Raw genomic sequence first — 12467 nt, 5'->3', positions numbered from 1 at the left:
CTCCAATCAAAAACATTCAATAATACTACAGTACTATAATAACCTAACTCAATGACATGTCTCATCAATTCCAGCCAGAGTCTGACTGACCGTTTCCTCTTCTCTTGCTCCAGGCGCTCCTGCTCCTCTCTCTCCCGTTGCTCCCGGGCCTGTCTGCGTTTCTCAGCCAGCACTCGAGCTGCTTCCTCTGGGTCGTTGGTGCCGGCTGAGGGCCTGGAAGCCAGAGTGGCAGCAGTAGATGAGGCAGCAGAGGAGGCAGTTGTGGGAGTTGAGGCAGCAGAGGCAGTCAGCTGTAGGTTTGAGGATTGGGTAGAGGCGGCCACTGTGACTGGTGCACTAAGAGATGTTTGTGTCGCCGGCGCCGAAGACACCATTATAGCAGGAACATTACTGGAGCCTGTAAGAGCAAGAGAGACAGGAGAGGCCTCTGTTTCACATCTGAAGCCACACGATGGACCATAACCACGGAATACACTTCAAGGACCATATGAGGCAAACATCATAGAGTTGATACAATGTGTGTTTTCTCAAGGCAGAGAAGACAAGAAGTAACAGCTGAAAAGAAACATCCTGGAGCTTGGATACGGTAACCATGGCGAACAAACTTACTCTTTGTCTCCTTAGGAGTGTCTGGCTGATGGGGCTTGTTGTTAGTTTCCACAGAGACCGGCTGAAGCTGTACCCTGACAGGGGTCTGGGCTCTTTTGGGGCGGGTCTTGGTGCCTGTGGGGATCTTCTTGCCCGTGGAGGGGGTCTTGGGAGCCATTGGAGGGCAGGGGGACAACAGTTTGCTTTTGGGGGCCACAGGTGATGGAGGTCGGTTTTGGGGTTTTGGGGTACTGCTGCAGGATAACAGATGAAAAGAGATAAGTGGGGAAGAGAGGGAAGGAGAAGGGAGGGAGGAGGCAGGGAGGAAGGAAGAGGGAGAAGATTCTTAGTGTCTGGAACTTTATTGGCGGGATGCGACACAATTCTTCCACAAGAAATGTCATTATTTGGTGTTTTGTTGCTGGTGGTGGAAATCACTGTCTCAGGTGCTGCTCCAGAATCATCCATATGTGAGATCTGGTGACTGAGACAGACATGGCATACATAGTTTTCATGCTCATCAAACCATTCAATGACCACTCGTGACCTGTGGATGGAGGCATTGTGTGTCATCCTATGGGGCATAGTCATTGCTTAGCCAAAATATTGGGCAAGAGCGTGGTCTGCCCAACATTTTTATATATGACGCTAAGCATGATGGGATATGAATTGCTGAGGGAATTGCTGAGGAACCCCACCTTTGTGGCAGCATACAACCAGTATATTTATCTCCTAATTGAAGGAAGTGTTTCCTTTATTTGGGCAGAGACCTGAAGTATAGGACTGTTTAGAGCAGTTCTACTGTTTGGCACAAGACAGATTCTGGTCTCTATTCCATCCTATGTTCTGTGTTCTGTAATCGGTGTTCTGTAATCTGTGATCAGTGTTCTGTAATCTGTAATCGGTGTTCTGTGATCTGTGTTCTGTAATCTGTGTTCTGTAATCTGTGTCCCACTTGTAATCTGTGTCCTGTAATCTGTGTCCTGTAATCTGTGTCCTGTAATCGTGTTCTGTAATCTGTATTAAGGAATCTGTGGTTCTGTGTTCCGTAATCTGTGATCAGTGTCCTGTAATCTGTGTCCTGTGTTCTGTGTCATGTAATCTGAACTCCGGCCTGTAATCTGTGATCAGTGTTCTTCAGAACTGTGTCTCTTTTCATCTGTGTCCTGTAATGTGTCCTGTAATCTGTGTCCTGTAATCTGTGTCCTGTAATCTGTGTCCCATATATTCAGTGTTCTGTAATGCTGTAATCAGTGTTCTGTGATCTGTGTTCTGTAATCTGTGTTCTGTAATCTGTGTCCTGTAATCTGTGTCCTGTAATCTGTCCTGTAATCGTGTTCTGTAATCTGTATTAAGGAATCCTGGGTTCTGTGTTCCGTAATCTGTGTTCGGAGGCTGAACGGGAGCAGTGATGAGAGTCTAAGTGCATCACAGACATGAAGAAAACAGGCAGGAAAGACGAGGTCAGGTCAGGACCCCTAATAGTTAGGCCACCTACTGATGGCAGACACAGTTATTCAGTGGCAGACACAGTTATTCAGCGTGGACCTCTGGCCAGCTGTGATCCTTGTTGGTAACATTGGGCTCTGCAGGATTTATCTGACTGAGTTTACTTCCCGTGTCAGAAATAATGCATGAAACAAAGATACTGTACCTAGTGGAAGTCTGGTGTGTACTGTACTGTAACTAGTGGTAGTCTGGTGTATACTGTACTGTAACTAGTGGTAGTCTGGTGTATACTGTAACTAGTGGTAATCTGGTGTATACTGTACTGTACCTAGTGGTACTCTGGTGTATACTGTACTGTAACTAGTGGTAGTCTGGTGTATACTGTACTGTACCTAGTGGTACTCTGGTGTATACTGTACTGTAACTAGTGGTACTCTGGTGTATACTGTACTGTAACTAGTGGTAGTCTGGTGTATACTGTACTGTACCTAGTGGTACTCTGGTGTATACTGTAACTAGAGGTAGTCTGGTGTATACTGTACCTAGTGGTACTCTGGTGTATACTGTACTGTAACTAGTGGTAGTCTGGTGTATACTGTACTGTACCTAGTGGTACTCTGATGTATACTGTACCTAGTGGTACTCTGGTGTATACTGTAACTAGAGGTAGTCTGGTGTATACTGTACCTAGTGGTACTCTGGTGTATACTGTACTGTAACTAGTGGTAGTCTGGTGTATACTGTACTGTACCTAGTGGTAGTCTGGTGTATACTGTACTGTAACTAGTGGTAGTCTGGTGTATACTGTACTGTAACTAGTGGTAGTCTGGTGTATACTGTACTGTAACTAGTGGTAGTCTGGTGTATACTGTACTGTAACTAGTGGTAGTCTGGTGTATACTGTACTGTAACTAGTGGTAGTCTGGTGTATACTGTGACTGTAACTAGTGGTAGTCTGGTGTATACTGTACTGTAACTAGTGGTAGTCTGGTGTATACTGTACTGTACCTAGTGGTAGTCTGGTGTATACTGTACTGTAACTAGTGGTAGTCTGGTGTATACTGTACTGTAACTAGTGGTATTCTGGTGTATACTGTACTGTAACTAGTGGTAGTCTGGTGTGTACTGTACTGTAACTAGTGGTAGTCTGGTGTATACTGTACTGTAACTAGTGGTAGTCTGGTGTATACTGTACTGTACCTAGTGGTAGTCTGGTGTATACTGTACTGTAACTAGTGGTACTCTGGTGTGTACTGTACTGTACCTAGTGGTAGTCTGGTGTGTACTGTACTGTACCTAGTGGTACTCTGGTGTATACTGTACTGTAAATAGTGGTAGTCTGGTGTATACTGTACTGTACCTAGTGGTAGTCTGGTGTATACTGTACTGTAACTAGTGGTAGTCTGGTGTATACTGTACTGTAACTAGTGGTAGTCTGGTGTATACTGTAACTAGTGGTAGTCTGGTGTATACTGTACTGTAACTAGTGGTAGTCTGGTGTATACTGTAACTAGTGGTAGTCTGGTGTATACTGTAACTAGTGGTAGTCTGGTGTATACTGTACTGTACCTAGTGGTACTCTGGTGTATACTGTACTGTAACTAGTGGTACTCTGGTGTATACTGTACTGTACCTAGTGGTACTCTGGTGTATACTGTACTGTACCTAGTGGTACTCTGGTGTATACTGTACTGTACCTAGTGGTACTCTGGTGTATACTGTACTGTACCTAGTGGTACTCTGGTGTATACTGTACTGTACCTAGTGGTACTCTGGTGTATACTGTACTGTACCTAGTGGTAGTCTGGTGTGTACTGTACCTAGTGGTACTCTGGTGTATACTGTACTGTACCTAGTGGTAGTCTGGTGTATACTGTACTGTAACTAGTGGTACTCTGGTGTATACTGTACTGTAACTAGTGGTACTCTGGTGTATACTGTACTGTACCTAGTGGTAGTCTGATGTATACTGTACCTAGTGGTAGTCTGGTGTATACTGTACTGTAACTAGTGGTAGTCTGGTGTATACTGTACTGTAACTAGTGGTAGTCTGATGTATACTGTACCTAGTGGTAGTCTGGTGTATACTGTACTGTAACTAGTGGTAGTCTGGTGTATACTGTACTGTAACTAGTGGTAGTCTGATGTATACTGTACCTAGTGGTAGTCTGGTGTATACTGTAACTAGTGGTAGTCTGGTGTATACTGTACTGTAACTAGTGGTAGTCTGGTGTATACTGTACTGTACCTAGTGGTAGTCTGGTGTATACTGTAACTAGTGGTAGTCTGGTGTATACTGTACCTAGTGGTAGTCGTGTATACTGTACCTAGTGGTAGTCTGGTGTGTACTGTACCTAGTGGTAGTCTGGTATATACTGTACCTAGTGGTAGTCGTGTATACTGTACCTAGTGGTAGTCTGGTGTATACTATACTGTACCTAGTGGTAGTCTGGTGTATACAGTACTGTAACTAGTGGTAGTCTGGTGTATACTGTAACTAGTGGTAGTCTGGTGTATACTGTACTGTAACTAGTGGTAGTCTGGTGTATACTGTAACTAGTGGTAGTCTGGTGTATACTGTACTGTAACTAGTGGTAGTCTGGTGTATACTGTACTGTAACTAGTGGTAGTCTGGTGTATACTGTACTGTAACTAGTGGTAGTCTGGTGTATACTGTACTGTAACTAGTGGTAGTCTGGTGTATACTGTACTGTAACTAGAGGTCGTCTGGTGTATACTGTACCTAGTGGTAGTCTGGTGTATACTGTACTGTAACTAGTGGTAGTCTGGTGTATACTGTACTGTAACTAGTGGTAGTCTGGTGTATACTGTAACTAGTGGTAGTCTGGTGTATACTGTACTGTAACTAGTGGTAGTCTGGTGTATACTGTACTGGTACACTAGTGGTAGTCTACGGTGTACTGTACTGTAACTAGTGGTAGTCTGGTGTATACTGTACTGTACCTAGTGGTAGTCTGGTGTATACTGTACTGTAACTAGTGGTAGTCTGGTGTATACTGTACTGTAACTAGTGGTAGTCTGGTGTATACTGTACTGTACCTAGTGGTAGTCTGGTGTATACTGTACTGTACCTAGTGGTAGTCTGGTGTATACTGTACCTAGTGGTAGTCTGGTGTATACTGTACTGTACCTAGTGGTAGTCTGGTGTTTACTGTACCTAGTGGTAGTCTGGTGTATACTGTAACTAGTGGTAGTCTAGTGTATACTGTACTGTACCTAGTGGTAGTCTGGTGTATACTGTACCTAGTGGTAGTCTGGTGTGTACTGTACCTAGTGGTAGTCTGGTGTATACTGTAACTAGTGGTAGTCTGGTGTGTACTGTAACAAGTGGTAGTCTGGTGTATACTGTAACTAGTGGTAGTCTGGTGTATACTGTACTGTAACTAGTGGTAGTCTGGTGTATACTGTAACTAGTGGTAGTCTGGTGTATACTGTACTGTAACTAGTGGTAGTCTGGTGTATACTGTAACTAGTGGTAGTCTGGTGTATACTGTACTGTAACTAGTGGTAGTCTGGTGTATACTGTACTGTAACTAGAGGTAGTCTGGTGTATACTGTAACTAGTGGTAGTCTGGTGTGTACTGTACTGTAACTAGTGGTAGTCTGGTGTGTACTGTACTGTAACTAGTGGTAGTCTGGTGTATACTGTACTATAACTAGTGGTAGTCTGGTGTATGTATGCTGTAACTAGTGGTAGTATGGTGTATACTGTACTGTAACTAGTGGTAGTCTGGTGTATACTGTACTGTAACTAGTGGTAGTCTGATGTATACTGTACTGTAACTAGTGGTAGTCTGGTGTATACTGTACTGTAACTAGTGGTAGTCTGATGTATACTGTACTGTAACTAGTGGTAGTCTGGTGTGTACTGTAACTAGTGGTAGTCTGGTGTATACTGTAACTAGTGGTAGTCTGGTGTATACTGTACTGTAACTAGTGGTAGTCTGGTGTGTACTGTAACTAGTGGTAGTCTGGTTTATACTGTAACTAGTGGTAGTCTGGGCTATACTGTACTGTAACTTGTGGTAGTCTGGTGTATACTGTAACTTGTGGTAGTCTGGTGTATACTGTACTGTAACTAGGGGTAGTCTGGTGTATACTGTAACTAGAGGTAGTCTGGTGTATACTGTACTGTAACTAGTGGTAGTCTGGTGTATACTGTACTGTAACTAGTGGTAGTCTGGTGTATACTGTACTGTAACTAGTGGTAGTCTGGTGTATACTGTAACTAGTGGTAGTCTGGTGTATAACTGTACTGTAACTAGTGGTAGTCTGGTGTATACTGTACTGTAACTAGTGGTAGTCTGGTGTATACTGTACTGTAACTAGTGGTAGTCTGATGTATACTGTACTGTAACTAGTGGTAGTCTGGTGTATACTGTACTGTAACTAGTGGTTTCATAACTAGAGGTAGTCCTGGTGCTTATACTGTAAACTAGTGGTAGTCTGGTGTGTACTGTGTACTGTAACTAGTGGTAGTCACAATTGCCTTTTCAATATATGACTAGTGGTAGTCCTGTAGTGTATACTGTACTGTAACTAGTGGTAGTCTGGTGTATACTGTACTGTAACTAGTGGTAGTCTGGTGTATACTGTACTGTATTTAGGGGGTAGTCTGGTGTATACTGTAACTAGAGGTAGTCTGGTGTATACTGCTAGCAGTGGTAGTCTGATGTATGCTGTACTGTAACTAGAGGAGTAGTCTAGTGTATACTGTACTGTACTAGTAGGAGTCTAGTGTATACTGTAACTAGTGGTGAGTCTAATTGTATACTGTACTGTAATAGTGGTAGTCTGGTGTATACTGTAACTGTAGTCTGCGTATGTGGTCTAGTGGTAGTCTGGTGTATACTGTACTGTAACTAGTGGTAGTCTGCGTATACTGTAACTAGAGGTAGTCTGGTGTATACTGTACCGTAACTAGAGGTATCTGCGTATACTGTAACTAGAGGTAGTCTGGGTGTATGTATGCTGTAACTAGTGGTAGTCTGGTGTACTGTACTGTAACTAGTGGTAGTCTGGTGTATACTGTACTGTACCTAGTGGTAGTCTGCGTATACTGTACTGTAACTAGTGGTAGTCTGGTGTATACTGTGCTCTGTACCTAGTGGTAGTCTGGTGTATACTGTACTGTAACTAGTGGTAGTCTGGTGTATACTCAAACTAGTGGTAGTCTGGTGTATACTGTACTGTAACTAGAGGTAGTCTGTGTATACTGTACTGTAACTAGAGGTAGTCTGGTGTATGTATGCTGTAACTAGTGGTAGTCTGGTGTGTACTGTACTGTAACTAGTGGTAGTCTGGTGTGTACTGTACTGTAACTAGTGGTAGTCTGGTGTATACTGTACTGTAACTAGTGGTAGTCTGGTGTATACTGTACTGTAACTAGAGGTAGTCTGGTGTATACTGTACTGTAACTAGTGGTAGTCTGGTGTATACTGTACTGTAACTAGAGGTAGTCTGGTGTATGTATGCTGTAACTAGTGGTAGTCTGGTGTATACTGTACTGTAACTAGTGGTAGTCTGGTGTGTACTGTAACTAGTGGTAGTCTGGTGTATACTGTACTGTAACTAGTGGTAGTCTGGTGTATACTGTAATGTAACTAGTGGTAGTCTGGTGTATACTGTACTGTAACTAGAGGTAGTCTGGTGTATACTGTACTGTAACTAGTGGTAGTCTGGTGTATACTGTACTGTACCTAGTGGTAGTCTGGTGTATACTGTACTGTAACTAGTGGTAGTCTGGTGTATACTGTACTGTAACTAGTGGTAGTCTGGTGTATACTGTAACTAGTGGTAGTCTGGTGTATACTGTACTGTAACTAGAGGTAGTCTGGTGTATACTGTACTGGAACTAGAGGTAGTCTGGTGTATACTGTAACTAGTGGTAGTCTGGTGTATGTATGCTGTAACTAGTGGTAGTCTGGTGTATACTGTACTGTAACTAGTGGTAGTCTGGTGTATACTGTACTGTACCTTGTGGTAGTCTGGTGTATACTGTACTGTACCTAGTGGTAGTCTGGTGTATACTGTACCTAGTGGTAGTCTGGTGTATACTGTACTGTACCTAGTGGTAGTCTGGTGTTTACTGTACCTAGTGGTAGTCTGGTGTATACTGTAACTAGTGGTAGTCTAGTGTATACTGTACTGTACCTAGTGGTAGTCTGGTGTATACTGTACCTAGTGGTAGTCTGGTGTGTACTGTACCTAGTGGTAGTCTGGTGTATACTGTAACTAGTGGTAGTCTGGTGTGTACTGTAACAAGTGGTAGTCTGGTGTATACTGTAACTAGTGGTAGTCTGGTGTATACTGTACTGTAACTAGTGGTAGTCTGGTGTATACTGTAACTAGTGGTAGTCTGGTGTATACTGTACTGTAACTTGTGGTAGTCTGGTGTATACTGTAACTAGTGGTAGTCTGGTGTATACTGTACTGTAACTAGTGGTAGTCTGGTGTATACTGTACTGTAACTAGAGGTAGTCTGGTGTATACTGTAACTAGTGGTAGTCTGGTGTGTACTGTACTGTAACTAGTGGTAGTCTGGTGTGTACTGTACTGTAACTAGTGGTAGTCTGGTGTATACTGTACTATAACTAGTGGTAGTCTGGTGTATGTATGCTGTAACTAGTGGTAGTATGGTGTATACTGTACTGTAACTAGTGGTAGTCTGGTGTATACTGTACTGTAACTAGTGGTAGTCTGATGTATACTGTACTGTAACTAGTGGTAGTCTGGTGTATACTGTACTGTAACTAGTGGTAGTCTGATGTATACTGTACTGTAACTAGTGGTAGTCTGGTGTGTACTGTAACTAGTGGTAGTCTGGTGTATACTGTAACTAGTGGTAGTCTGGTGTATACTGTACTGTAACTAGTGGTAGTCTGGTGTGTACTGTAACTAGTGGTAGTCTGGTTTATACTGTAACTAGTGGTAGTCTGGGCTATACTGTACTGTAACTTGTGGTAGTCTGGTGTATACTGTAACTTGTGGTAGTCTGGTGTATACTGTACTGTAACTAGGGGTAGTCTGGTGTATACTGTAACTAGAGGTAGTCTGGTGTATACTGTAACTAGTGGTAGTCTGATGTATACTGTACTGTAACTAGTGGTAGTCTGGTGTATACTGTACTGTAACTAGTGGTAGTCTGGTGTATACTGTACTGTAACTAGTGGTAGTCTGGTGTATACTGTAACTAGTGGTAGTCTGGTGTATAACTGTACTGTAACTAGTGGTAGTCTGGTGTATACTGTACTGTAACTAGTGGTAGTCTGGTGTATACTGTACTGTAACTAGTGGTAGTCTGATGTATACTGTACTGTAACTAGTGGTAGTCTGGTGTATACTGTACTGTAACTAGTGGTTGTCTGGTGTGTACTGTAACTAGTGGTAGTCTGGTGTATACTGTAACTAGTGGTAGTCTGGTGTATACTGTACTGTAACTAGTGGTAGTCTGGTGTGTACTGTAACTAGTGGTAGTCTGGTGTATACTGTAACTAGTGGTAGTCTGGGCTATACTGTACTGTAACTTGTGGTAGTCTGGTGTATACTGTAACTTGTGGTAGTCTGGTGTATACTGTACTGTAACTAGGGGTAGTCTGGTGTATACTGTAACTAGAGGTAGTCTGGTGTATACTGTAACTAGTGGTAGTCTGATGTATACTGTACTGTAACTAGTGGGAGTCTGGTGTATACTGTAACTAGTGGTAGTCTGGTGTATACTGTACTGTAACTAGTGGTAGTCTGGTGTATACTGTACTGTAACTAGTGGTAGTCTGGTGTATACTGTAACTAGTGGTAGTCTGGTGTATAACTGTACTGTAACTAGTGGTAGTCTGGTGTATACTGTACTGTAACTAGTGGTAGTCTGGTGTATACTGTACTGTAACTAGAGGTAGTCTGGTGTATACTGTACTGGAACTAGAGGTAGTCTGGTGTGTACTGTAACTAGTGGTAGTCTGGTGTATACTGTAACTAGTGGTAGTCTGGTGTATGTATGCTGTAACTAGTGGTAGTCTGGTGTATACTGTACTGTAACTAGTGGTAGTCTGGTGTATGTATGCTGTAACTAGTGGTAGTCTGGTGTATACTGTACTGTACCTAGTGGTAGTCTGGTGTATACTGTACTGTACCTAGTGGTAGTCTGGTGTATGCTGTAACTAGTGGTAGTCTGGTGTATACTGTACCTAGTGGTAGTCTGGTGTATACTGTACTGTAACTAGTGGTAGTCTGGTGTATACTGTACCTAGTGGTAGTCTGGTGTATACTGTACTGTACCTAGTGGTAGTCTGGTGTATGCTGTAACTAGTGGTAGTCTGGTGTATACTATACTGTAACTAGTGGTAGTCTGGTGTATACTGTACTGTAACTAGAGGTAGTCTGGTGTATGTATGCTGTAACTAGTGGTAGTCTGGTGTGTACTGTACTGTAACTAGTGGTAGTCTGGTGTGTACTGTACTGTAACTAGTGGTAGTCTGGTGTATACTGTACTGTAACTAGTGGTAGTCTGGTGTATACTGTACTGTAACTAGAGGTAGTCTGGTGTATACTGTACTGTAACTAGTGGTAGTCTGGTGTATACTGTACTGTAACTAGAGGTAGTCTGGTGTATGTATGCTGTAACTAGTGGTAGTCTGGTGTATACTGTACTGTAACTAGTGGTAGGCTGGTGTATACTGTACTGTAACTAGTGGTAGTCTGGTGTGTACTGTAACTAGTGGTAGTCTGGTGTATACTGTACTGTAACTAGTGGTAGTCTGGTGTATACTGTAATGTAACTAGTGGTAGTCTGGTGTATACTGTACTGTAACTAGAGGTAGTCTGGTGTATACTGTACTGTAACTAGTGGTAGTCTGGTGTATACTGTACTGTACCTAGTGGTAGTCTGGTGTATACTGTACTGTAACTAGTGGTAGTCTGGTGTATACTGTACTGTAACTAGTGGTAGTCTGGTGTATACTGTAACTAGTGGTAGTCTGGTGTATACTGTACTGTAACTAGAGGTAGTCTGGTGTATACTGTACTGGAACTAGAGGTAGTCTGGTGTATACTGTAACTAGTGGTAGTCTGGTGTATGTATGCTGTAACTAGTGGTAGTCTGGTGTATACTGTACTGTAACTAGTGGTAGTCTGGTGTATACTGTAACTAGAGGTAGTCTGGTGTATACTGTACTGTAACTAGAGGTAGTCTGGTGTATACTGTAACTAGAGGTAGTCTGGTGTATGTATGCTGTAACTAGTGGTAGTCTGGTGTGTACTGTACTGTAACTAGTGGTAGTCTGGTGTATACTGTACTGTACCTAGTGGTAGTCTGGTGTATACTGTACTGTAACTAGTGGTAGTCTGGTGTATACTGTACTGTACCTAGTGGTAGTCTGGTGTATACTGTACTGTAACTAGTGGTAGTCTGGTGTATACTGTAACTAGTGGTAGTCTGGTGTATACTGTACTGTAACTAGAGGTAGTCTGGTGTATACTGTACTGGAACTAGAGGTAGTCTGGTGTATACTGTAACTAGAGGTAGTCTGGTGTATACTGTAACTAGAGGTAGTCTGGTGTATACTGTAACTAGAGGTAGTCTGGTGTATACTGTACTGTAACTAGTGGTAGTCTGGTGTATACTGTACTGTAACTAGAGGTAGTCTGGTGTATACTGTACCTAGTGGTAGTCTGGTGTATACTGTACTGTAACTAGTGGTAGTCTGGTGTATGTATGCTGTAACTAGTGGTAGTCTGGTGTATACTGTACTGTAACTAGTGGTAGTCTGGTGTATACTGTAACTAGAGGTAGTCTGGTGTATACTGTACTGTAACTAGAGGTAGTCTGGTGTATACTGTAACTAGTGGTAGTCTGGTGTATGTATACTGTAACTAGAGGTAGTCTGGTGTGTACTGTAACTAGTGGTAGTCTGGTGTATACTGTACTATAACTAGTGGTAGTCTGGTGTTTACTGTACCTAGTGGTAGTCTGGTGTATACTGTAACTAGTGGTAGTCTAGTGTATACTGTACTGTACCTAGTGGTAGTCTGGTGTATACTGTACCTAGTGGTAGTCTGGTGTGTACTGTACCTAGTGGTAGTCTGGTGTATACTGTAACTAGTGGTAGTCTGGTGTGTACTGTAACAAGTGGTAGTCTGGTGTATACTGTAACTAGTGGTAGTCTGGTGTATACTGTACTGTAACTAGTGGTAGTCTGGTGTATACTGTAACTAGTGGTAGTCTGGTGTATACTGTACTGTAACTAGTGGTAGTCTGGTGTATACTGTACTGTAACTAGTGGTAGTCTGGTGTATACTGTAACTAGTGGTAGTCTGGTGTATACTGTACTGTAACTAGTGGTAGTCTGGTGTATACTGTACTGTAACTAGAGGTAGTCTGGTGTATACTGTAACTAGTGGTAGTCTGGTGTGTA

At 42.6% G+C, this 12467-nt stretch overlaps 1 protein-coding gene across 1 annotated transcript in view; it reads right to left on the bottom strand.

Moving 5' to 3' along the window:
• The window catches only part of LOC135566596 (MAP7 domain-containing protein 1-like), a 3996-nt gene extending 3135 nt beyond the window's left edge, over nt 1-861 (bottom strand). Inside the window, exons 1-2 of the mRNA XM_065014275.1 lie at nt 610-861; nt 91-397 (exon numbers count right to left, since the gene is read on the bottom strand). Coding sequence (XP_064870347.1) covers nt 91-397; nt 610-766 — 464 coding nt within the window. The 5' untranslated portion in view covers nt 767-861. The remainder of the gene's footprint in view (nt 1-90; nt 398-609) is intronic.
• Nucleotides 862-12467: the final 11606 nt, after the last annotated feature.

The sequence above is a fragment of the Oncorhynchus nerka genome, unplaced genomic scaffold (genome assembly GCF_034236695.1).
Source record: "Oncorhynchus nerka isolate Pitt River unplaced genomic scaffold, Oner_Uvic_2.0 unplaced_scaffold_4137, whole genome shotgun sequence".
Lineage (NCBI taxonomy): Eukaryota > Metazoa > Chordata > Actinopteri > Salmoniformes > Salmonidae > Oncorhynchus > Oncorhynchus nerka.
The sequence above is the reverse complement of the archived record's forward strand: the minus strand, read 5'-3'. Positions and strand labels throughout refer to the sequence as shown.